Raw genomic sequence first — 27014 nt, 5'->3', positions numbered from 1 at the left:
TCTCTCTGGTTAACCACCTACCTCTTGAAATACAAATTCTGTAGCACTAGGACTGGATTTTTGTTTGAGTCGTGCGTTCCCGTATGTGTATCTTCTTCTGTCTGCTCCCAAGTCTGCTACTGCACAGTGTAATTTTCTTAGAGAAATGCTCACCTCTCTGCCTTGCATTTATATCTGTATTTACTGTTGCTGTATATTTATGTCTTTCCAGTCACATAGGAGCACTGTGCTGGCAGCTAGCCTCACAGAAGGGAAGGAAGGGGCTAGGGGAGGGATGGGTGCACCAGGAGCAGTGCTCAGTGAAGTAACTTCTATCTGAACCAGACTGCTGCTGTTTCACACAACGTGGTCACATGCACATCCTTTGGGAACGATAGTTCATGTGGCAATTAGAGTTCTGAACCCTTAAGGACCTTGTATGAGCAATATTAATAGGTGAAATAAAAATGTCATTTTTTTCTTCAAATATTTAAGCACACAAAGTATGCTGTTATGGCTCAGGCACTCATTCATCATGAAAACCAAAGTAGAAAAACCTGTGCATTTATCACAGTACTGTGGTTATCTCTGATGGGGGTATGCTAGATTCTTAACAGAAGGCTGAAATTATCTTAGCTAAATGAGAAGGCAGTGTGGGGAATATAGTTCCCTGAAATATCTGTGAGCTCAGTCACAATCAGTTGGATTATTTTAATGGGTTTAACTTTCAGCAGCTGTATTGTGGAACCAGGCTGTATAAAATTCCATGCAGCAAACCAAACAGGACTGTACTGTCGGCAGGCAGCTTGGTCTACTCCCTCCTGGCACAGTCACATTAATTCTTTAGGGCTTCAGCATGATGCAGTCTAAGGTTTGACTTGGGATATAGGACATACCTTGTATAGATACAGATACAGGTGGTCTGCACACATAGACAGCAGAGGCATCAGATAAAATGACTGATTAGAACTACCTCTCAAAGTATTCACTTCAGGAGCACTGGGTGCACCTCTCCAGATTCTGACCCTAAGTCTAGTATGTTCTTGTGCCTCTGTCCTCCCTGGCACTCCTCTGTCTCTTACTGCTACTCCATTGCAGCACTCTCAGCTCCCAGCAAGGGAGCCGAGGTCACCCTCAGAGCTTGAAGTACTTGCTCTTCAGAGATACCGAGTATGTTGTTTAAAACTTCCACCTTTCTGAAAAAAAAACCCAACTAAATGCTGTGTGTACCCAAATGGGTCTCAGAGCCGTTATGTTAAATTTTTAAGGATTTAATTGTAAAATCATAGGGCAAATTCAACCATTTTTTCTTTTATACACATTTGGTAGAACACAGTTTTCTTTTGGGCTTCTGTACTAGGTATTCATAAATCATGATAGCAGGTGAAATACATTTAAGCCTTATGTCTTTAGTCTAGAACTATGACAACAGTGTTTTTGCCATGACTAAGAGGAGGTGGTGTTTTAGGAAAAGCATTCCTCTGGGAGATTCTGTCTGTGTAAACTTGACATTGTGTTTTTTTTCAAAATGCTTAGGAAGTAATAAACTTCTTCCTGCATTTCATGGTTAGCTTACTGAAAGATATGTTTATCCATATAACATTAGAAGATGCAGCTGCATTTGCACGGGAGTAACAGAAGCATATAAATACAATATTTGCATGCTAAATGTAATGCAGCCAAGCTTTTCATTTTATAGTATTTGACAACAGAACAACTTCAAATGAATTTCTCATACCTGCTAGTAAGTTTGTTAAAGCAGTCCATATTTTTCTGTCTTTGCTTTAACACAACACTGGATATAAAGGCAAGTTTATTACAAATATAAAGGGAGTTTGTTACAAACTCTTCCCTGATGTTTTTTTTACAAATGACACTTATTTTTTGACTAGGATATGGCAAGATGCAGAATAAAGCAGAAAACACTGCCTGGTACACAACTCAGGAGTTACAATGTACTTGTTGCCCATCAGATCAAAAAGAATCTGAGTGATTGATGGTTGGAAAAAGAAGATTTCCTATTTAAAACACAGTAGTAATAAAAATATAAATAAACCTCCACAGCTGTTCCTTTTGATACTTCAGAAGATCAGTGCAGCTTCTGTTGGACGGCATGTTACGCCCCTGACCCTTTAAAATGTCTGGAATTGCTCGTAACGCTGTAGTACTTCCAACCATTGTAAACTCACTGCCACAGAAGGAAAAGGACTTGCCCACCTGCCTTGCCACTCCTCTCCCCATACTCCTTTGCAGTTGGGTTGGGTTTTTTAACTCTTTTATTCCCCACCCCCCTTATTTCTCCTTTCTGGGTAGGTTTAGCCCTGGATGAGTCACCTGCCCCTGAGCTTACATCTGTGCACAGGGGTGAGGAAAGGACAGGGCTGCTTCTTCCTGAGGGATGCAGATATAAGATTATCATCACACTGCCATGTGCAAGTCACATAGACCAGTCTTTGCTGAGCTGCCATGAAGATTAAATATGTATTACTCAAACCACGTGGTTAAAGTTGTTACTTAGTGTTTTATATGAAGCTAACATACAGAGTGAGCATTTAACGAGAAGTTTTTGTCAGCATCACTAGCCAAGAAATATACTTTGTTTATTGGTGAACATTGTGATAAGGGAGGTTGACTGAGAAACCCTAACTGAGATGGTAATGTAATTCACAGGTGAAAACTGAGCAATACAGGCCTTCGTAAACAAGTGGATATTGCATCATCTTAGGGCGTTAGGTTTGTATTGATGCCTTCCAACTTATTCCTGGAAACTGGCTTTCACATGTATATATCCAAATGTGTGGTGTTTAATCCCTTTCTTTTCTCAATCGTATCTCTGTTACCTGTAATTTTCCTTTTATCTTTGTATTTTATAGCTGCTTCCAGAACTCACAAATCCAGATGAGCTGCTTTCGTACCTGGATCCTCCTGATTTGCCAAGCAATAGCAATGATGACCTTCTGTCTCTCTTTGAGAACAACTGAAATCTTGTGTATTCTCCCATCCCTTTCACTTGTTCACACATGTGTGGCTGCACAGCGAGAAATCTTTACACTCCTTTTCCACAAGAGAAGAAAAAAAAAAATCACAACTTGATCCAGTGGTGCACTCCCTGCTTTCTTCATCTCGGAACTGCTTTTGTCAGCTTCAAAGACTGCGAAAGTGACGGGAGAAAAAAACACACGATATAAATAAATGCAGTAATCTCTGAGTCTGCCGTGATACACGTGACAAAGAAGCATAGACAGTTGTGCAGCTATTGGAAACCCCATTTGTTGTTCATCCTCTAGAGAGAGAGTTCTGTGATAAACATAGTGTGAAGTATCTTGGCAAAACCGAATCTTGGCAAGGGAAGAAAAGGCAACAAAATGGAACTGTCTTTAACTGACCCATCTCAGAGTGTCCTTCCAACGCGTGTTCTTCCATTTATTTGAAACTGTATCTCCCCCCTCCACCCCACCTCTCCTATGCCCCCCTCCAGCCACAGGTTTGCATTGGGGTGATTGTCCTGGCCTCACACAGAAAGGAAAAGGAAAACAAAAACACATACAAAGCTCAAAAAAGCACAAATCCTACAGCTGAGTGGCAGAGATAGGGAAGACACACGGGCCCGTCAGAGGGAGCCAGCAGTTTAGCTAATGGGATTTCAGTAGCAGAATCCTGAGAATCTTCAGGCTGCGGCCGCGGGTGTTGCTATTTCTGCAAGCACAGGAATCATAACCACCTCTGTGAAGAAGATTCCTCTGCCCAAACACACAGATTGGGAATACCCAGGAAAATTTAAAAATGTTGGTGATGTTTATAGAGTTTTTTTTGATAGTTTTGGTTTGAAATCAGTCCCCTTTGTGGCTGAGTTAACATCCAGCTCTTGCGGTTCTGTAATAGATCTTTCTGCTGTATATGCCATATGGAATGGAAAAGGGGGGGGGGAGGGGGGCTGGTGGATGCAAACCAAACTGTTCCTGATTATTACCTACAGCCTTCGGTGCCCCAAGCGTTTGTGTCACTGCGCTGCACAAAACATAGTAAGACAAGCTGGGTTGAAGGCAGCCAGGTTGATTTTCAGGACGGAGGGAGAGTAACATCACTATCTGCATAATTGTTTTTAATAATTGGCTTGAGAAGGGGCATTAACATTGGACAGATATCTTACAGCTTCATTTTTGTTTTGCTTTGCGTTCCTGTTTTCTGACTGTTACAGATATTTCAGCCCTTTTCTTTTCTTCTCCTTCAGTTTCTTTTTTTCAAACTCTGGCTGCCAGGATGAGCTCTTTTCTCCTGAAGGACCGGGCATGGGGAGAATCAGTAACTGTTGGTAGATTGCTACTGCCCTCGAGAGACCCTGCTGCCACAATCACTGCCTTGCCCCTGTGATCTGTGCTTCTTGTGTGGTTGCTGCTCCTGCATGAGCTTCCTGTTGCTTCTGTGCCCATTTCTGTGCTCTTCGTCTCTCTCTCTCTCTTTCTCTCTTATAAATGATGTACAGTAGCTGTGTAAGAAGTGCATGTGTGCCAACTTTGCCCTTGTGGTGCAACATTTCAGCTTTTGCCCACTGTACAGTTATTGGTTTTGTTTCTTTTAGTTACTAAAGCAAATTTAACCCTGCTCCTTTTCCTCATCCCAAGTCCAATCAAACACCCTGTGTTTGCTCACCACAGTACATTTTGAACAGAAGTGCCAGGCAAAATCCTGTTAGTTCCCATTGGTTTGACTAGCTAGCTGCGTAGCCCTCCGTGTTTAGTTTGCAGTGCTGTAAATGGCATGTTCTGTGCTTATGACTCTGGATTTGCTTTCTTCACCAAAGTCAGATTTGTAAATTCTTTGCGGTTTTTGTTTTGTTTTGCTCTCTTTGTTAACGTTTCCCACTACTGCTGTACATGTGTCATGATATATATATGCTAGTCAGCAGCACCTTGCTGTAGATATTAAAGGAAATGGCGGTTTAGTTCTTTTGTTTTCCAGTAGAAGTATTGAATCTGTCAAACATATTATGTAGAGATGGTCCCACACTTATATTTTTCCTGTTTCGAGTTTTTTTAAGAAAGGCGCTGTTCATTATGCAAAATCAATTATTTTAAGAATTGCTATTGTAAATATCTGTGAATATTTTAGTATCGTCTTTGATAATATTCAGCATTTTCATGATCTGGTTATACTTTTGCTGGTGTTTTTAAATACCTTGTCTGAAGAAAAATATGGGTCCTTTTTTAAAAAAGAAAATTGAGGGTTCTTTAACAGAATAAGGAAGTTGGGTTTTTTTCTTTTTTTTCCCCCTCCTGTTTTCTCTTGATAAATTAGCCCAAATTTCATATCCATTTATGTGTTGAATGAATTGGTACATCAGGCAGTACCTGGACAATCAGGGCCCAGCTCTGTCGTGGAAACATAATAATAAGTGGTTGCCTAGGGCAAAAAAAACCCAAACAAGTAACTGACTGATGTTCACTGACTGTGGGTGATTGAGGGCTGGTAATGGCAGAGGCGTTGTTCATTTGCCCAAGTGAGCAGGACACCTAGGACCAGCTGTCTGAACAGGTAAAGATGCACTAAGGCAAGCAGCAAGTATGGGAGGTACCGTGTTTATATCGCTCCGGTCTCTGGAACCAGGGCACATTAACACTTTGGGATGTTGGTGGGTGGGGGAGGGAAACAGTATAGTATACTTTATACTGCTTAGAAGTGTCTTTTTTGTTATGTAGGCTTGACAACCTGTAGAGGATCTCTGCAGAGTATTAAAGATACCTTGGTGTAATACATGATAATATGGTTGTGGTGTGGTGCTGCTCTCGCGCAGTTCCTAGGAAAGGCTGTTCTTCAGTTACAGATGTGTTTTGTAGCCATTTTACTGTAGTAGTTTCCCCCTGTATTTTTGCTGCATTGTTTATGTAGGTATTGAAGTCATCTGCAGGGGTGGCTAATGATAAACTGACTTTTTGCCCTTAGAATTTGGGGGTTTTGTTGGGGGGGGGGGGGGAAGGGGGAGTTTCTTAAGCCATAGGTTTGGGAATAAAGAAGATTTCTCATTATTAGTTGGAACTGGTTGCTCAGATTTTATTAATTGATTCTGTTTAATGTTCCACCCTCCATTAATTCCTGAGCAGCTGAGTTAGTCACCTGAAATGATTTTTTTTCTCTTAAACGCAACATTAGCATTTTAAACCACTTATGTTAAGGACTGACCTTTTGCTAACTGGTAGCATTTAAAATGTATCATTTAAAAGTACCTGTTGGAAAGCATAAAGGGAAAAAACTCACCCCTAGATATTAGCAGTATGTTTGGAGCAGTGTTTGCATCTGCTTTGTACAGTAACAGAGAATTAAAGCAGACAGTTGACATTTTTAAGCTTACAGAAGCATTCAGTTTCTAAGCAGAACTTGAGAGAAAATACGATTTTTACCCATCGCCCAAATGTTGGACATTTGAGACAGTTTTAAAACTTACCTGTCAGCTAAAATCAGGTACTGTATAGCGGAGTCAGTATGAAAAGGCTTCTAAATGAAGATTTAGTTATTTTTTTATCGGTTCACTGCCATATTAAAGTTTAGAGAAAAAAAGCCTAGCAAATAGGGTAATCACAGTCATTTCTTTTAAAGCTTAATTATTATATGAAATTCCAGTAGTATTTTTATTCTTTCTTTTTTGTTTGTTTACTCTTAAATTGTTTCCCTATGGAAGTTCATCTGGGAAAGAACCCACAGAGATCTACAGTTCTGCTGCCAAGACATTACTATAGGACTGACAGATACACGCCAATGTCTGCAGCGGAGACTCAAGGGACAGCTGTACATATGTAAATGACAAATAGAGACATGTTAACAGAAATGCATTCATTTTCCTTGGAATGTGCATTGTTTTTATTTCGCAGGAAAAAAGAAGCTTGAAGCTCCATCTTATGTGGAAAATGAATCCTGTTTGTTAGCGTTTGTGGAGTCTCAGCATTTGTTTCACTTTCACTTCTGTAATATACTCTGATCCTTCGTTTTGTTTTGTTTTATCTACATGTAATATTTAGCTTACGTGTACTAGTCTATCACCTGTGTATTTTTAGGGTGCTACAGAAATAATGAAGAAAAATACGGGGATTCAGGAAAAAAGATAAATTGTAACCAAATTCATACTTTGTACAATTTTTGATAACGCGATCAGAGGGGAATTAAAAAAAAAAAAGAAAAAAGAAGAAAAAAAAGTACAATCTGAAGCAACATGCAAAAATGGCCATTGTCTTTGTTTGTACATTGTATGTACAGTACAATGCAATCATTTCATACTTTAAACTGGTCAGAAAAAATAATTGTGATTTTTAGTCTTGCAAAACTGTATGTAGTTAGATGATGTGACAACCTAATATTTATCTAATAAATATGTATTCAGATGAAACCTGTATATTAGGTGTTCATGTGGTTATTTTGTATTTAAAGATCAAATTATTTGACTATTGCTAGACATTTATATACTCTGTTGTAACACTGAAGTATTCTCATTTGCTCATGTTAATTTTTTTTTCCTAAATAAATCTGCAAAATTAAGGTCTGGCCAATTGGCACCTGCTTTGTAAATTCTGAGTTTCTTTTTGAAACCACCAACCTGCCCTTCGCCCTCCCCGGTGTGTGTTAATGTGGACGTCAGCTGCGCAGGATGCACCTTTTCAGGGATCAGGACTTGCTGTGGGAAGGGGAAGGTGTGAACCACCCTGGAATGACAGGTTATGAACTGAAATGTACTGCCAGGCATGGGATCACATAGAAAACAGCCCCTGCTGAGAAGGGTATCGGTGACTCACAGCCCAGTGCACAGGGCACTGTGTATCACCTGAACAAATAAGGATTACTTTGAAATGGAAGTCTGTGTGTGATATGAATAACAAGAAAGGAGGGCTTGTCTCCGGTCTTGGCATATATGGAGGGAGTAAACAGCCAACAAGTCCATAGTTGACTTTGTTTTAAGTTCTCATGAATTTCTTTCTTCAGTTGGAGCCTGTCAGTGAAGTGAAATTAGCGACCTTGGAAGACGGCTAAAATTAGATGGTTTTTTTAATGCATTCCCAAGTTGAAGGACTTGTTTTCAAAATGCAGCCTTTGAGTTACAAAGTCTGCTCAATTTATCTGCCTGTTTAAACAGACTGAATTGCACAACAAGGAATACACACAGGATCGTATCAACAACAGCTGTGGCACATACAGGCCCTGTCTCAGCTCAACCAAGTTCTACACCTGTGCTTAGACATGGCCATAGATGCACCTGAGCCCCTTTGCATCTGAGAACTTAGTGTAATATAGACAGTATCACTGTACTTGTATATGTATATGGTGTTTGTGGAAGGGTTTAGTCTAAACCCACCTTTGAAATGAATTCAAATACATCAGAACAACTTAAGCATTTCACTTATGAGTATTAAATATCCAATTTAGAAATAGCAATTACTCCATAGCTCATAATGATGCAAGTCCTTACTGTTGACTAAGTTACATACAAGTGTATATGTGCAGGTATATAAAAATCTAGACTGGAGATTTATTTTCTCAAAATTGAGAAAAAACTTGTTTCTGACTCCCAACTTCCGCCTTCCTTGCTAGCGCTGCTTGTTACAATGGGCTTTTACATAATAAAACTGAGATACAGTGCACTCAGCAGTGAAGCAGAAAAAGTATTTCTCCATTCCAGCCAATAATTAATATTTTGGGTTTGATGTTCTGCTTTTCTGGAATCTCACAGGTGTCAGTGAGAAGTTGTGCTTCCACACTGTACAGATGGAGAAAAGTATGAAGAGCTTGAGTGGTGTCCATAAGCACTGTACAGTTTTCAAGCTTACTTTGAGGCAGCCACAACAGTTCTGAGACTGGTTTCTCACAGACGAAACCCAAGGACCCCAGGGTAGGTATAATGTGTGTGTCCAGCTGAAGCAATGTCTTGCATCCTGCGTTCTGGCAGCGTGTGTGTTCAGTGCATTGTGCACTCTGCCTGTGCTTCCAGGCAGCCACCTACATGAATGTCTGAGTTCCGTGCTTACCACTCGTTGAACAGCTTCAGAACACTCTTATTTCCCTCCATTTTTACTCTACCTAATCAATATGGATCTCTGAATCTCATTATTTTGGTTGTGTGCTCATGCACTTCATTGTGCCTTTTACAAGGAGCAGGACACTGAAAACAATTACAAACATGGAAGGACTCCCTGTTTCTCTTCTGCTTGAACAATTGGGATGAGACTTCTGTGTCTAGAGCAGCTTGCTTTCCTTTAAAGCAGCTAGACAGCATATAAAACAGTTGTACAGCTCTCACCTGATGCACCATATATAATGCTCTCATTTGTTACCCTTCTGTTTTCCTTTAATTAACAAATTTTCACATTTGTGTGCCTACTGTTTTACCTCTATGTATATTTAGCACGAACCTATTGCCCTCTTATCTGCTTAAGTCCCAAATCTGTACACATCTTCCTGTGTTGTGAACTTCCATATGTGAACGATTACCTTTCTTTTTTACATTTTGAATTATTAGCAGCATGTCACCTTATTACAGTTTTCTACTTTCTGTGTCACTGAAATCCTACTGACTCTATGCAGATTACTCCTAATGTCTGTCATCTTGTCAATGCGCTATTCACATTTTCTCTCTAAAAGGAACGTGTAATTTTTCTTGTATCGGATAGACCTCCAAAATCTTTTGCTGAGGTATCTTGTTTCCATCAGTCAATATAATTTTCCAATGTAAAAATGGTCCACAAGGAACCTAACCAGTTATGCAATTTCATTTATAAAGCAAGCAGACAGCAGTTATGTCATGACTCCTCCAGGCATTAGCATACACCGTGGTACAGGTGGACCTAGTGGTTTGTTTGCTAAACTATGCACGCTTCATCTGCATTTCCAGAAACTCCTTGCCTAAATCATAGTAATTGGTTTTATGCTATTTAAGTCTGTCCTTCTGTTAAAACCCTTCTTTCTAAATGTGTGGACTAGAAGAGATTAAGCTCTTTCCCTTGTTTATGTCTGCTTGCATTGTCCAGTGTCTTCCCCATTCCTGAACTCACTAGATTTGTTGATAGGTCCAGTTAAACACAGGAAAGCTTCTCTAGAAACACTAGGGTCTGCCACTCTTAAATACATTGATTTCTCTGCAGTTTTTGGCTTTGTTAGACATTCTAAGTGTTTTGGGATTACTGTTTTTCCCCAAGGTCAAAGTGTTGACCAGTTACATTTTTAACTCAATCTTGCAATCGAGACTTTCCTGTTTGCCCTTAGTTGTTTAATGATTTTTTTTAAATTTACTTTGTTGAACCATTCTGGGACATTCAGTTTCACATGTCACTGTGTTCAGTATCAGCACATCGATGGTTATGAACATGGAGACAGCTTGTTCATTTTAATAAGTTGTAACTAGTCAAAAGCTAGAAAAAGAAAAGTATTTTTAAAATAATCAGACTGCTGTCAGGGTTATATTTTTTTGGTTGGTTGGTAAAAACTACTGAAATACCCCACACTAATGAAAAGCTGCAGTTTAAGTGTTATTGGGATTTTAATGCATATTTAAATGATTCAGATTTTCAGCAGCTACTCTTATGTTTCATATTTATAATCAGGGCTCATTTTCTCCTTGTTCGTTGCTTCTGTGTTTCTCAGAAGGTACATTTTGTACATTTTTAAGACATGTAAAATCAGTGAATTTAGGACTTACACGCATACCCATCTGATTGGCTGTCCTAGTTGCTGACTGGTAAAAACACCCAGTTCATGAAGTTACACAAAATATGTGGCTTCCCAAGCAGTCCTGTTTGGCTGGCAGTTTTCATTGCTATGTTGTGAATGATGGTCTGCCTGGGAGGAAGCATTACTTTCATATTGCCACTATCAAACTGGTGGCAAAATGTGCAGGAGTGGCACAGACAGTCAGAACTTAAGGAAAACTGGACTGTCACCTCCTAGGGATGCTGCTCAGCATTTGTACCCCAGGCTTGCAAGTATTTCACCAAACATTTCATCATCCAGAAACGATCTTCTTTAGTTGTAAATGTGACACACGTTAGTTTGCATGTGACAACTGGTTAACTTGGTTGGTGGAACATTGTGTATTCAGGTGATTGTCACATGCAATCATGTTATATATGTCATAACGTTCCATGCTAGGTAATGCAGTGGTGCTGTTACATGCTCACAGTAAGCAGCCTTTTCTGTAGTGAAACGGCAAAAAAGCAGAAAGGAGTTGGAGAGATTCTGCATTGTGAGGTTGGTTCCAGCAGAATTACACATTAGAAAAACTGGGGGACGTGCTTTTAGTCTTTTTACATCTGTGAAGCTTTCAATTTCCAGGTGGTTCTTGTTCAAACTGATGTGATCTGACCATTTTTAGCTTTAAACTCCAATTGTGAAGTTGTACAACTAAAAAACATGTCTCAAAACTACAATTATTGTTAGAACTAGTTTAGTGCAGACAGGATAATTCATCTTGTACAAGGCAACTGTTACTTCAAAGAGTCACTGTTCAGATTTACACACCAGAGAAATACAAGGAAAACCCAAGGCTTTACCTGGCAGCCAATTAATGCAGAGCTCCTAAGAAACTGTGTAGAGAAGAAAGGCCATCAGGACATGAGAATATAAGGAAAGTAATCACGAGAAAGTGTGTCCTAAATATTGGAGAGGGGAAAATATGAGAAGAGGGACCAAATTACAGCAAACACCCATCACAAAATAATTTTAAAGCACTCTTAAGTACTCTGGCAAGGATGGAGAATAAAAACTGTACGGCTGGGAATTTGGGGGGCTGCTGGTGATGTGCTGCATGGAATCATGGGTTGCACATGGTCCTGTGCCTCTATGAACAGTGCGAACGTTTACCGCTTGAGTTGCAAAGACAACTGACTTCTAAAACTCACCTCAACCTAGAATGCTGTATTACCACCCTGTCAGTCTTAGAATGCTAGATGTGTGATGTTCTCCCCTCCCTTTCACCTGGCGTTCTCTGGTGTTCTTGACAGTGATTATAGGAAGTGTCGATGCTCCTCTGGTTTTGTTATCAGTTATGTTTTTACCAGTTCTGTGTTACATCATGAAACAAGACCTGACTAGTCAATGGAGTCACACAGAGAGAAAAGATGAGGCATGGCAGGAGCTGGTAGTGATGAGAGAACAGATGTAGGTTTCCATGCAAGTGCGTGCTGCAACAGCCTCTCAGGAGGGAGGTGGGGACAGTGCGGTGCTGACTTCCACTCCCTGGGAAGAATCTGCTATGAGTCCCCTCTGATGAGTAATTCCTGGGCAATTCCATTTTCAGTGTGATCATCCCAAGATCCAGACTAGTCTTATTCATCATCATTAGCATGACTAATCGATTCTAAAACTATTTCTGATACTATTTTACATTGTAACTCATTCCTCAGACCAGAGGTGGTACTGCACAGGTAAATAAACTGAACTGACCCCTGTAAATTTCAAGTTCTAATTGAAATTGGTGTGTTTCAGAAGATAGGAGGGCTCACATAGTTATGGCTGTATCTTAGTACTGTTCTGATCCCTCTGTAAACGTTCTTGGACCAGCTGTAGTGGTGTATGGACAGTCTTGTGGGAAGCTGCAGGCAGCTGCAGGGTGCCCTGGGCACTGCATAAAGGCCCCATGTAACCTGACATCTCAGCAGTGAGTTTCCATACATTATGCAGGGAGACTGAGTAATGAATTCCAAGCCAGCAGTGTCGCTCAAAACTTCATAAATGAAAATGCTAATCACAGCTGTAAAGAGCATGAGTGGATTGAGGTTTTTCTTGTATGACTATTTGTAGGTAATTAGGATGAAGTCATGTGGGGAAACTCCTCCTTTATGTACAGCACGTGCTGGAGAGAAGGTTCACGTTGTGAGCTGGGTTACTACAAGTTCCTAAGAGAAAACCTTGATAGGGGGAAATATTTATTAGCATTTTTTTCTTTTCATCTGTAAATGTACCTGTGTGGCTACTCTATGCTCTTTGAGCTCTTGTATGATTTAATTTCACACTGCAATTACTTAGTATAATGGAAAGGTCTTTCACCATCTCCCCCACTCTACTCCCCATTCATAAATAAATGCATATCACAGATGCAGATCACAGGAATCCTTTCCAGCTCTTAACTCATCATCCAGCTCAGCCAAAACCTTGAAATAAAAATTGCACTGAGTGTTTTGAAGTGCAGCACATCCGGGCTTTGCAGGTGGAAGGTGGGAATGCCCACTGGAAATTCCTGCTCTCCTCACTTAAAATCACACTGAGTCCCTGTATGACCCTTCCCTCTACCAACAGTCCAGATTTGCAGAGTCCTTGAGACAACCAGGTCCCAGATGCGTGAGGGTTCTTAACATCAGTACCATGGGAATTCCCTGTATCACAGTAGCAAGTGATGCTAGGGTGAAATCCACTCAATATTGGATTCTTGCAGTCTAGATTTGAAGTTTTATTTGCATGGTCTAAGCATACAGCCCCGTGAAAAGCATAGAAACATGTGCCAAAGATGACAAAGATGAATTGTGTGTAGTTGAATTCTTGCAGTTGGTCGGTTGCAAAATGTGATCTTGCCAAGCTGCCAAGATCTATCCAGCAGCAATCCAAGATTGAATAATACAATTAACCTACATTCCTGTGTCACAAACAAGTAGGCATGCAGTCGGACAGTTAGAATCAGGAATGCGTATTGCCTTTTTACTGGTGCAGTATCTGTCTGCTGGGAGGCAACACCATTTCAAGCCCCTTAAAATCAAAATCACCAAACTTAGGTCATGTTTCAAGCATTTATTCTTTCCGTTTCTTTAGAAGAGTCACTTAAATGCTGCTGTTGTTTCCTGTCCATCCTGGCATAATGGTGGTAATATTTACTCACTTGCTTCAGAATTCTGTTTATGAAGACTTTTAAGTTGTAAGTAATGTATCAGCATGAAATACTGTATCATTTATTGTTTTTCTTATGCTGGAATTTCTCTGCTAGGACTTGAGAATGGTCCTTTAATAGGTGTGTTTCTAAAAAATACTTTTCTATTTAGAAACTGAAAAGGGTCCTTTTTGTTTGTGTCTCTAACTTCTATGTTGTCTTTTGAGATGGGGAAGGGAGAGAGAATGATGAAATCTGTAGGGCAGGTCTCACCTCCCTGATGGCTCTGCTGAAGCATTTACCTTGACTTTTGTGTATGCTGCTACACTCTGTAGTAGCTCACAAGCTTCTAGTCACAGTGTCTGCAGGAGTCCTAGTTCATCTGACCATGCAGGAGTAGACCATGATGAGTGATTTAGTAGCTTTATTGCATAAATTTAGAGATAATAATTCAGTCCATATTCCCACATAAAAAAAAAACACCACCGTGAAAGAGAGCTGTTTTGTCTGCTCACCAAGGCCTGCAAGTGTTTGATCTGTGTTGTTTGCTTGTGAAAGATGCCTCTGAACTCTTAGCAAAAAGTTCAAAGCTGTTCTGCCAGTGTTTCCCAAGTGTGAAATAAGAGTATTTTCTTCTGCTCATCTTTTGCCTTTTTTATTAAATAATGAATCTTTCAGGGCCAGAATGGTCTGTTGTTATAGGTATGCACAGAACTTAACACCCACGTGTGAATTCTGGCTTGGGCCTGTAGTGGCTGCTACAAGTAAAGCAACATTTAAAAGAGTGTGAGGGGTTTTATGGTCACTAGAAAATAAATAGATTGAGTGAAGTTATAATTTCCCTAAAAAGGACTTGAAGCTGGGAGGATACCAATCACAAGGTAACTAGAAAATGTGTACTGATTTGGTTACTATTAACAACAACAAAATTCACCTTTAGATTATTAGTAAAGGCATAGAAAACACTGGCATGATACTGTAGATATAAAGTAATTGGTCACCCCTATCTTGGATACCATGCAAAGATCCTCTCATCTTAAAAAAGTCCATAAAAGTGGAAAGAGAGAAGGGCAATAAAGATGATCCCAAAGACATGGAACAGCTGTCTTATAAATAATAATTGAGTTGGCTGTGAGTTTTTGGTCTTGAAATGACCGAGAGGAGAAAAGATGTAGGTCTAAAACTATGCACAGTATGACAAAAATGGGTTCCAATCAACCTGTCTGCTCCAGTAAAAGAAGTAGGGCACATCAGACAAAGCTAATGGGAACAATACTCAAACCAAATGTTTGATGTGCTGGGCAGCAGGCCTGTGGAGGACACCTTCCAGTTCATTGCCATGGAAGCTGCTGATACTGAGAGCTAGGACAGGCCCAATGAGTGGGTAAGTACACAGTGGGGGAAAGGAATAAAAATTACTACATACCAAAGTCACATCTGACTCGGGAAGTTCTCTGCAGTGGAAGCAGTAGGAGGTTGAAAGCTTACTGGCCTATAACACACCTCCCGTTTTCACTCTTCCTTAGGCATTCCTTTAAGCCGGGATTTGGGACAAGATGGACCCTTCTGCAAACCCCTGTATGTTTCTGTAGTTATAAAGCACTGTATGTGCTACAGCCATCCCTATGATACCACCAGCTGCTCAATTGCTGTCTCAAAAACTCTTACCTTTCTAATTTATCCCTGATGTCCTTCCACTTAATGGGCATGAAGCATGGGTCTCTCTGGAGTGTGTGCCTGGGAAACAGTGTCCATCTAGGATTTCTCAGTCATCTGTAATTGCAATCTGAACTTTGTGGCCAGGGCAGTGCCTTGACTGACAGCTTTCTGATGATTCAGTGAATGTCACTGGTGAAGTCACTTTTAGCTGCTTGACAACAAAGAACTTAGGCAGGACTGAAAGTTTCCTGTTCTTGATGTAGGGGCTCTCTTTGTGTGATTCTGTCATATTACATTACATGGTTGTGGTGCTCTATCCTTCATCAGAATAACTTAGTTTATAATACAAGGAATGTGAAAATTACAGGTCCATAACTACTAGAATCACCCTTGGGTTTTTCAATTTGTGTTTTTTTGCTTGTGGGTGTTTGGGTTTGTGTGTGTGTGGTTTTGTTTGTTTGTGAGACACTTCAGGAGCTATTTTCCCACATTCAAGGGATATAGTTTTTAACAAGGGTAGCCTGCAGTGCTACAGGTACATGCTACTTTGTGCTGGTGACTTACTGCCTTAAAATAATCTGTAAAAACCCATGCATCCTTTTTAGAAATGTTTTACTAGAAACCCTATTTCCATCTGGGAAGCTGAAAGAGTAAAGCAAGCAGACAGGATGTCATGTATGTGCAGAATTCATTTCACCAGAGACCCAGTTGTGTCCCCTTAACTGCAAGGTTTATCATAAATGCAAAGCATCAGGCGTTGTGGGTGTCCTTTGCTTTGGGCGTAGTGGGGCAGAATGCTGTAGGTGTAGCATGCTTGCATGGGCCTGTCATGGAGAACTGAACTTCTGTTCCTGTTTGTTTCCAATGAAAAAAACTAAAGCTTGTTCTCTGATACTGGTGGGCTTGCATTACTAGCGGTATGCCTGGTGGTTGCTGAAGTGCTGGCACAGCAATGGTAGGTTTTGTTCACCCAGCTGGGGGGAACTGCACCATGAACGATTTTGATGAAATCAAATGTATGCAGATTGTAAAATACCCCAACTAGTTCTTTTAGAGACAACCTATGCTGGCTTGTTAAGAACAGTTGTATTGCTACTGGTCTGCTGATGGAAGAGCTTTGACCTTACAGACCAGGACCAAACTGAAGACATTCTGTATCATCAAGAATCTGAAAAACTTCTGTAAGTTTTTATACACAGGATTTATATCAGGATGGCAATTGGACAGAATTTCAAAATTATATCTGAATATGAGATATGTACCAAGTATTTTGGTACGGTACTAACTTGGGAAAACTAAAATCAAAACTGAATATTTTCATACAACAGGTGAACCCTAGTTCCCTTCATAAACTGCTTAACCTGGACCAACCACCCCTCCTCACTTTTGTGATCCCTACGGCAGGTTTCCAAGGTCCGGCTATGGAAAGATGTCATGGGCCCCCGGGGTCTGCGCCGCCCGGGTGACACCACAGGAGCGTGCTCAGCACGCCTCTGCCGCCGCTTGTGCTGATGGCGTGATTCCCCTGCTGGGCGCTGCCGGTGAGTAACGCTGTAGCCCGTGACTCCCCTGCACCCCATCACCCAGACATAGCAACAGCCCTGCCTCTCCCGCTGAGGACAAGCCCAAAGGCGTCCCCTGGCATTACGAAACGCAGGAACTCCCCTTCCCCGCGACCCCTGGCGTTCGGGGAAGCGTGCGGAACAAGCACACATACCCCAGCAGCGCCCCGAAACCGCTGCCGAATGGTGGCCGACGAGCGGGCGGGCAGCACAGGCCCGCTCCGCACCAGGGGGGCGCCGCCGGCTCCTTCCCGCCGCAGGGAGCCGCTCTGCCCCACAGCGCCCCCGCCGCCATTTCGCCCTTCGCGCCGCCCGCCGCCCTCAGCGGGCGCTGTGGCGCCGGCGCGGAGCCCATAAAAGGCCGCGACAGCACCGGCCGCGTGTTCGTGTGTGCCGGTGTGTAGCCGTCAGCGCGCCCGCGGCATGCTGGCGCTGAGCGCTGCCCGCCGCCTGCTTCGCCCGCCCGGGAACCTGCTGCTGCCGTCGGGGCTCGCCTGCATGTGTGCGGCCGGTGCCCGTGGCTGTGCCACGGCCGCCGCCGGCTCGGCGAACCCAGTGGTGTACATGGACGTGTCCGCTGACAACCAGCCGCTGGGACGCGTCGTGCTGGAGGTAGGGGAGTGGGGTCTGCCGGCACCTCACCCGCGGCCCCGGCCCGATGCCCGGGGAGCCGAGGGCGGTGGGACACCTGGGCATGGCGGCCGGTGAGCGCAAGGTCAGGGCAGGCCAGCGGGGCGGTGGCTACGAGGCTAACAGCGCCGGCTTCTGGCCCGGGGGAAGGCGATGGCCGCCGCCGGTGTGGGCCTGAAGGGTCCGGGAGGTCGCCGTCCCGAGGGGCTGCTGGATCCGCTTCTAGGGCGGAGATGGTGCAGAGGTGGCTCCTTCCCGAGTGGTAGGCGGGCCGGGGCTGGAAGAGAGCGGTATGGAGTGCTTGGCTTCGGTTTGCCACGGTAGCGCTCTCCTGTGTCGATAGCTGGGGTCACCCCTGCGGGACGGGTCTGCGGGGTCTGGTGCTCGGGGCGCCTGCGGCTCCTGAGCTGAGGGGCAGATTGGGCCGTGTCATGGCAGGGAGCCTCAGCGGCAGAAGTCCTGAGGCATGGTGTGAAAGCAGAAACGCTGAGCAAGGCTGAGCTCAGTACCGCAGGTACCGCTGGGTGGACAGGGGCAAGCGCGGTTCCCACAGTGACAACGCGCCCGAAGCCCCAGCGCGGCTCTGGGTTCTGCGCCGCCAGTGAGGGGCCGGGCGCTCGCCTGGTTGCTCCGGGGGCAGCGTGCCATAGAGGTCTTCGGCCACAATTCCAGCTCCGTCCTGCTTTCCCCCTTTTCTTTTCCGGGGCACTTTCTGTGTGATTCTCAATTTTCAGTGTTCTGAGGTACTGCTGCTGTGTGTTGTGTGTACCCTGAGAGGTTTGCACAGCTCTGTTTGTACTGGGAGCCGGCTCAGAAGCCAGCTAACAACCAGCTCTGTCTCTAAACATTCGGTCTCCGAAATAATCGGGCCTTTAAAGACTGCCTGAACACACAAACTGCAGCACATTCTGCTCTTACAAAAGCACCGAGACTTTAATTGTGGTGTACCACATATCCTTAGGGTCGGGCACGTGCCTCTGAATGAACGTGTTGTGTTTGGGAGGAATGAGGGGTGTGCTCCAGAACCACGCACTAGATGGGGAATGCTGCTCTTCCAAATTGGTCCCTACTGAGGGAATTGGTTGTGGCCTTCTGCCTTCAGCACCCACTCTGGGTCTGTGTCAATAGATGTTTTAAACATAGTTCGTAAGGGTTCTCTCTGAAAGGGGTTCCCTTGAGGCCAGGGCCGGATTTATTTTTCTTCATTGAAAGTGTCAGCATATAAATTAATTGGATGCTAGCAGCTGTCCTGTTCTCAGGAGGTGGCACTTGAAGGAGTCAAAGGTAAAAGTATTGCTGTGCAAGTTTCTTATTCATCAATGAGATTTAGTAAATAGCTGGATTGTATTAGAAAAAATAGCATCGGTGTTACTGTATTGCTTGTTGCAGTATTTAATTCCGTTTAAAAATTTTTTGTTTGCCCAGTTTACAGAAAATCAGAATGCATTGCAGCATCAAAGCCTTGAATATTTGGCAAAGTTGTGCTTAGATTCAGCTGCAAATTATAGGCATCCAAGGAGAGTATCCTGAGGAAGGAGCATTGATTCTTGCCACAGCTGTATTGTTTCTAGGAGGCTGCTGCTGGTTACTGTCAGGATGTGTGACTACATAAAACTTTGGTCTGACGTGGTATGGCCACGGTTGTATCAATTATAATCTACATTTTTAGGATTGTTAAAAAATGCATACTAATCAAAATCAGATTTTTTTTGTTGGTAACAAAGGTGTATGGTATATGAGGCACAGTTTCTGCTCTTCTTTCTCCTTTGCTTTTCTGCAGATTTCTACAGGTGACCCTGTGCTGGGGAGACTCTCCAGCTGATTGAATCCCTGGGTTCCATTGTTAAAGATTCTTCTTCGTTATTGCTAAACTGTTGTGTGATCCATGAAGTCATTAGACACTGCTCAAGTTGCTCTTTGTTAACCAGCCAAAAGCTGCGTTGAGGACATACTTTTAATTACTAGCAATGTCTTAAGCTGTTATTGGAATTTTGAGTGGCTTGTGTTATCAGCTAGCTTATCACGTTGGGAAGAAGTGTCAGTTGTACCAACCTCCCATGTAGAAGTTTTTCTGTGTATGTATGACAAAGCTGACTTACTAATTTGTCTTTCTTTAACAGCTGAAAGCTGATGTGGTTCCAAAGACAGCAGGTAAGGCAGCACCTCCAGAATTTCATAGTTAAATATTTAAGATTTAGATTGTGATTTGCAGGAACAAGAATATTCTTTTACCTTTTGGAAAGTATTTTCATGTTCCATCCCCATTTGTTAAGTAGAGAAGTACGATATGAACTTTGTGAGAACAGTGCTAGTGAGGAGTTATTTCTTGTTGTTTCAAATAGTTTCATTTTGTAATTTGCACGAAGATGGTGCAGTCCATATGTTGAATTGTCAATGGTGAATATGTTTAAAAACACATTAGTTTGCATTGAAATCAAATCAAATTGGAAAGGGTAAACCTAAGGGATGGTGTCTTTTGGAGATTTCAAAGCATGGATAGGGTTTTGTCATTACCTGATTACTGCACTCATGTTACAACATTTTTGTGTTTTATCATATGCTTCCTTCCTCATCTGCTTATTTAGTGGGTCTGAAAAACTTGTACTTTTCTTTCAGTTCCTGGTAGATTAATATCCTTAAAAACCACTCCGATAGCAAACCAACCCAACCAACCAACCAAAACCCCATCATCCTCATGGTTACTGTAGAGAACACAGGCATAAAAGTCATAAAATGAAACCTTTGACTCCAGAGTAGTGGGTTTGGGAGCGGGGTGTGTGTGTGGAGTTAATATGTTAACAGCAAAATAAAATGGAGATGGAAAAGGATGGTGTTTGTACCCCGTACTGGGGCCAATCAAGTTTTGTTTTCTCAGCATTATAACAGAGTTGGCTTTTAAAGAATGGAAATAACTAATAATACCACCTTAAAGATATTGTAAAACCTCTGCAGTGTATAAACTTGGGACGTAGTGAATCTAGGTGTGTTTGTTTATATTATGTATCATATATGGCAAAATAATATTTTATGCTTGTTTTCACAGAAAACTTTAGAGCTCTTTGTACTGGTGAAAAAGGATTTGGGTATAAAGGATCCACTTTTCACAGAGTGATTCCTTCATTTATGTGCCAGGTAATGCTTTTTGTTTCCTTTGCTATTAAATTTATCTGCGTGTTATTTATATATTCTTGGAACCAGTTAGATTAGTAATGTTCTATGTGGCTGTGCTCTAACCTTTGCTAACTACAGAATAAAGAAGTGGCAGTGTGCCTTACATCTCTGATTATTTTTTTTTTTTTTTGCTATGGTTCCTTCTTAGAACATCTTTTGTACAAATAAATAAGTTATATGTAGACTGTCTTAAAAAGACTGTCTTAAATCTTTCTGCTTCTGTATAGCAGTGTACTTTAGCGTGGGGCATGCTTGGCAAAATGACGCTTGGGGGAAGCGTTTGTGGGTAGAATGACAATCAACCTTGTGTTCTGAGGGAGCTGAGAAAACACCATGTCCTTTCTTTATTCCTAGTAGAATAGTCTGTCCACAACAGAACATGTGTTTTTTCGAAAAAAAAATATTTATTTTTTTTTTTCCTGAACATTTCCCTAACGTGGAGGGGAGGAGGGAACCAAAAGGGTTGGTTGGGGTCGATCTTTGGGATGACACACTGGAAATGGATTTTGTTTTGATTTAAACGATGAATCTGTAAGAAAATGTGAGAAGGTTGTAGTAAACTGCTTTAGTTATTAGCTGATGACTGTGATGGTTGCCCCTCCTGAATTTTTTTATTGTAAGTGAAGAACACAGCTGTCAGAACAAGAGGCTGTAGTTTTATGACCTATTTCTAAGAAGAGAAAGGGGACAAGTGTGCTGTAAAGTACATATTTTCTTGCCTTTGACATGGAAAGTAAGGTTTTGTGATGCTGACAAAGGGACAAAGTTTAGACGTCCTGCTGGCGTCAGAAATACATAAATATAAGAAAAATAGAAATCCTACTTTAATGCTGCCACTAATTTGTGAAGTTCTGTGTATGTCTGTTCTTACCTGCCTTTTTTGTCCCCACAAAAAAAAAAACACAAAATGAGGATACTCCATGGCTGACTCCATGCTGTGATGATATGATGAATTGATATTTAGGAATTACTTGTAGGTTTTACATCTTTTAAAGTGAGAGGGGACAGTAGAGGCCTTTACAGATGTTGAAATAGTGTTAATATGATTCAGGCAATTGGTATAGCCTAATTGAGGTCATCATACCTAAGACTTGACAATTCAGATGCCTCCACATGGCATGCAGCCTGTAGAGCATACCTCTGGGCCTATGTAGGAGTAGCTGTAGCACCACCTGTAATAGATTACTCAAGGTGGGAATGGGAGGATGAACATGATGTGAAATACTTGTTAGGTGTGAGTTCTTTGTGATGTCTCTTCTGGGAGAGGAAATTGCAGATTGCTGGGAGCAGTGTTTAGTAGCCACTCTTGCGAGTTGCTGGGGATTTTTGTTTGGGTTTTGTGTGTCTAACCCAAGACAGATGGTCACATCTATCTCAGCAAGCAGAGTAAATCTGAGGAAAGTCTAAAGTAGCTGAGGTGTAACACAAACAACAAGACCTAGAAGTAGCAAATAGTAATATTGGAGATGCTGACCAGTGTTAATACCTGTTGGAAGAGAGAGAGAAAGAGAGGAAAGTTTTGATGTCTTGCCTATGGTAATGATTTAGGGTGATTTTGTTTTGAGGCATTTGAGGTGTTTCCTAAAATTACTGCTACCATTTATTGCATCACATTTGGGAGCGAGGCTGGCAACACAGAAAGGTGGCTGTTGCAGTTATGGATGTTAGTTGGAGAATATCAGCAATATCTGGAGCAGAAATTTAGCTTGATTGTACCTTCATCTGCTTACATGGGTTTAAATCCTCACATGACCATATTCATTCTTAACCTGAAGACAATTTGCTCATTTTATTTCTTTTAAATTGGAGTGAGTATACTTTACATCAGAAATTATGCTATTGAAAGTGATGCTTGTGTGCTATTAAAGTTAATAGCAATTTCCATTTCAGGGTGGTGACTTCACAAATCATAATGGAACTGGTGGAAAATCCATTTATGGCAGTAGATTTCCAGATGAAAATTTCATACTTAAGCACATAGGACCTGGTAAACAAACATACTTTTTCTACCTTCTGCTGACTATCACCTATAATGAAACATTTTTTATGAAGATGTATTAAAAAAAAAAATAAGATGGGAGGGACACTTGCTAGTTGGAGAAATATCCAGAAGTTTAACAATGCGTGGTCCCTGGCATGAGCTTGTTTGTGTAGACTGACAAAGTAGGACTGACACTGTAAGTCTGTAACAGGTGACATTGCCGCTCTTGCTGTAAAAGGGACTGCAGAATAAGGTATTTTTATGTTTTTTTGCATTTGACTTACAAGTTCTGCAAAGGTGAAATTACTGCTTTTATTGTCCTCTTTCGTAGCGTAAAGTCATAGACTTTGCTTCTCCAGTAATCATCTAAGTAAACATTGAAACAAAGTGATCTGGGATTTCTTATTTACTAACATAGGCACATCCTTTTAAGGTCAAATCCAGAGAAAGTAAAGGAAAAGCCATACATAAGGACATCTGATTCAATTCTATAGTCTCTCTTTTTGGATTATTACTTCCTCATCACAGTAAGCTACTGATGCTGTTGAACCACAGTAGAGGTTAGCTGATGTTAATCACATTCAGAATGTGTACAATGAAGTATATTACTAATGTTCTTGCTGTGGAAAGAGGGGAGGCTGGGCTGGAGGGAATAGTCAAAGGCAAGTCAGTGTGGGCCATCCCATCTTAATCCAAATGTCCATCTTAATCCAAATGTGCAGAGGAAAATTGTCTTCTCTACTGTGTACTTGTCATGCCAAACTAATAAGCTGCTACTGCTGCTGTTCTAGGTGTTCTTTCAATGGCCAATGCAGGACCCAATACAAATGGATCTCAGTTCTTCATCTGCACTGCAAAAACTGATTGGTAGGTTCTCAGCGCTGCATATTAACCAGTTGAATTGATGCCTGGATCTGGAGCATTTGGTTTTCTTGAGGTTGTGTTTGTTTGTGATTTGATTGGTTTTTTTTGTTGGTTGGTTTGGTAGGTTTTGGTTGGGTTTTTTTTTGTGTGTGTTTGGGGTTGGTTTGTTTGTTAGGTTTTTAATTTCCAAATTACTTGTCTTACAATGGAAAAGAAATGGTTATGTGCTACTTGAGGGAGGAGGGTCTGTGCGGGTGACAAAACAGTTGTCCCTCAGAATGCTTCTAAGTCCAGAGCTTAAAGTATTTCACTTGTAGAGCAGTGGTGCCTTTGCCATAGACTTGATCAGCATATGAGATTTATGAAGATCTGCTGACATTCCTTCACTGAGCTCGGTTTGATTCAGTCTTTATGATATTTTAAGTAAAACTCCCTTTGTGTGTTTGTTTTACAGGCTAGATGGAAAACATGTTGTTTTTGGGTATGTAAAGGAAGGAATGGATGTCGTGAAAAAAATTGAGAGCTTTGGTTCCAAGAGTGGAAAAACCTCCAAAAAGATTGTCATTACTGACTGTGGCCAGCTGTCCTAGCCTTTTGCCTCACCATTCATGAAAACTTCGATGCTGTGAAAAATGAATCATAAAAACATTTCTGATCCCATGAATAGCACCTGTGGAACCACATTTTCCATGTAACTTGGTCCAACTTTTATATTTATATTGAATAATAGTGATTAAAAGTAAAAACAATAACTGAAACTTGTTTTAACTGAGTTGATGTGGTAATCACTCTGCCACCCTGATTTGATAGAATCCCATTGTGTTTTGAAAGAAGTAGCACGGTCATCTGAATGCAGTGTTGATACTGGCCAGAGGTTTTGGATGTTTCAGGTGTTAGGATTGGTGGTGGAGTTGCAACTAAGTGTTCTGTAATCAGGACTTAGATAGAAATAGAGAAATGCCACACTGGTGCTCATAAAAACCTATTGTTTGTCTCATTTTGAAAAAATACTAACTAGTGCTCTCAGGGCTGTCAGGTGTTTTCCTTCTGTGTCTCAATTGGAGTCTATGCAATAGAGTTAACATGTGATTGTGAGGTTTTTAAAATTCTGTTTTAATAATCTTATTTTTTTGTAGTCTCAGGCCACTGTTTAAACCTGAATTCTATCTTACCTGCTCCAGTGGAGCAGTGTGACTTTTAGGTTAAGTAAATTGTGTTAGGTTTAGTTAGCCTACTACTAGGGCTCTGCCTGGGCAGTAAAACCGCAAATCAGCCAAAAGATCTTGGGACTTTTTTATTATGCAACTGTGAACTTACTTGAAGTGTGGTTCTGCTCTGAGATCTGGGTGTGTAACGAATACAGCACGGTTCTCAATAGATAGTCTGTTTTTGCAGTTTGAGAATGTAATCAGAGTATAGTGAGCTTGCTTGAGTGAGAAAGGTTTCATTGAATTTTTTGTCCTGTTGGTCCTGCAAAGTCAGCCCACATGCGGTATTACTGGGGTTGTGATTTCTTCTCACAGATCATCATCATCATCATAAGTCAAAATTGGTCACCACAGAATCGCAAAGCTTTGCTGTGCAGCAAAATCATTATTGAGGTTGATGCATGAGAAGGAAAGAATTTAGCTGATCAGATAAACACATTTCATTTGTATGAACTGCTGTGTTTTATGTGGCATGCTTGAGCAGTAACAAATGTTGGAAACTCACAACATTGCGTTTAGAATCACTAAGGCTGTAAAGTATTCATGCTTGTGGGGAAAAAAAGGTTTTGTGCAGTAATCTTGATGCTGAAGAGAAAAATAAAATGTGATGGCTCTCTTCAAATGTGAATTTACTTCAGTTGCATTCTGATGGTATGTGGGTTTAAAACTATTTTGCACTGGATTTGTTTTCTACTGAGAGCTGCATTCTTGTGTGTACAAGGTAGTATTCAGAGTGTAATTTTGCAGAAAAGGGAATTGAAAAGCTTTTTATTCTTTCCACCATAGATGCTTCACCTTTCTTTGTAGCATTTTAAAAATATGAATTTGGGTTGGTTTGGCTTATTTAATTTTGATACGATAATGAGAGGGGTTTGTGTTCTCTTAATTTGCAAATGAAAAATAATTAAATACAGTCCCACCACAAAAAACGTCTTTGGTTTTCTTGAAAGCAGGAGTGTGAGGAGCTGAAACCTGTTGTGTTTACTTGGGCTGCTCTTTCTGTCTGTTAATGGATCTGATGCAGTAGTAGCAGAAGCCATGCTGTCATTTGGAGAGAAACCCAGCAAGAAATGTGGTACTGGTGCTACGCTTTGCCTCTCACTAGTGAATCTAAAATAGCTGGTGTATGGATAGCAATTTGGGTTTTGAAACTTGTTGGGTTATTTCATCTGATTGCAGAGATAGTGAGGAAAATGTAAATTTACTGCATGGGGTTTTTAATTTCTGAATTCCTTTTTGAAAAGTTGGTAGTTGCAGCTTTTTGCTGGACAGCTGAGGAAAAGTTCCTTCCTTGATGGGTGATCAGAGATGACATTAAGAATTTATCATCTTCCTGTATTTGTAGGCCAGGAAGTGCAGTGGAAGATACTTTGCCACAAACCAGTCTGTGCAGAACTGTGTGTTAAGCCTTAAATAAGTAATAGAATTGTGCATGTTAAGATGATGGCTTGCAGTCTTGACTAGAAGATAAATATTAAGCTATGCAGAATAACTGATGAGTAACACTGGTTGCGCTGTCTCGATGGGACTGGCTTTGGTTTCCAGGTACCAGTCTCTATACACTCTTCTCTGCCAGAAGAAATCCTTTGCTGCGCAGTACTTAACAGCAGTGTAATATGGGTCCTAATGTTTTGAGAAACTTAAACAGGTCAGTCTCTTAAAGCTTTCTTCTGTAAAGTGTCCTTCTCAAAATGGATTTTTCTGTTGTTCTGTTCTTCCTGCTTTTTAGAATCATAGAATACTTAGGGTTGGAAAGGACCTTAAGATCATCAAGTTCCAGCCCCCCTGCCATGGGCAGGGACACCTCACACTAAACCATATCACCCAAGGCTCTGTCCAACCTCGCCTTGAACACCACCAGGGATGGAACATTCACAACTTCCCTGGGCAACCCATTCCAGTGCCTCACCACCCTCACAGTAAAGAATTTCCTCCTTATATGCAATCTAAACTTCCCCTGTTTAAGCTTTAACCCGTTACCCCTTGTCCTATCACTACAGTCCCTAATGAAGAGTCCATCCCCAGCATCCCTACAGCCCCCGTTCAGATACTGGAAGGCTGCTATGAGGTCTCCACACAGCCTTCTCTTCTCCAGGCTGAACAGCCCCAACTTTCTCAGCCCGTCTTCATAC

At 41.5% G+C, this 27014-nt stretch overlaps 2 protein-coding genes across 12 annotated transcripts in view; both read left to right on the top strand.

Moving 5' to 3' along the window:
• ZMIZ1 (zinc finger MIZ-type containing 1) overlaps positions 1-7360 on the top strand; it is a 344473-nt gene extending 337113 nt beyond the window's left edge. For all 11 annotated transcript variants that reach the window (XM_061450341.1, XM_061450374.1, XM_061450321.1 and 8 more), the window contains one exon: positions 2853-7360. In XM_061450341.1, the coding sequence (XP_061306325.1) occupies positions 2853-2960 (108 nt within the window). In that variant the 3' untranslated portion in view covers positions 2961-7360. The remainder of the gene's footprint in view (positions 1-2852) is intronic.
• A 9954-nt stretch (positions 7361-17314) lies between these two features.
• Positions 17315-25514, top strand: PPIF (peptidylprolyl isomerase F). Its single transcript, XM_061450307.1, has 6 exons — positions 17315-17640; positions 19779-19809; positions 20702-20790; positions 22720-22816; positions 23602-23677; positions 24129-25514. The coding sequence occupies exons 1-6, from the start codon at positions 17452-17454 to the stop codon at positions 24262-24264; spliced, it is 618 nt and encodes a 205-aa protein (XP_061306291.1). The 5' UTR covers positions 17315-17451; the 3' UTR covers positions 24265-25514.
• The last annotated feature ends 1500 nt before the right edge of the window (positions 25515-27014 follow it).

The sequence above is a fragment of the Pezoporus flaviventris genome, unplaced genomic scaffold, assembly GCF_033815535.1.
Source record: "Pezoporus flaviventris isolate CSIRO_AGI_PZ_B2104156 unplaced genomic scaffold, CSIRO_AGI_Pfla_v1 ptg000001l, whole genome shotgun sequence".
In the NCBI taxonomy this organism is placed as follows: Eukaryota; Metazoa; Chordata; class Aves; order Psittaciformes; family Psittacidae; genus Pezoporus; species Pezoporus flaviventris.
Note: the sequence above shows the minus strand (reverse complement) of the source record. Positions and strands in the feature narration are given on the sequence as shown.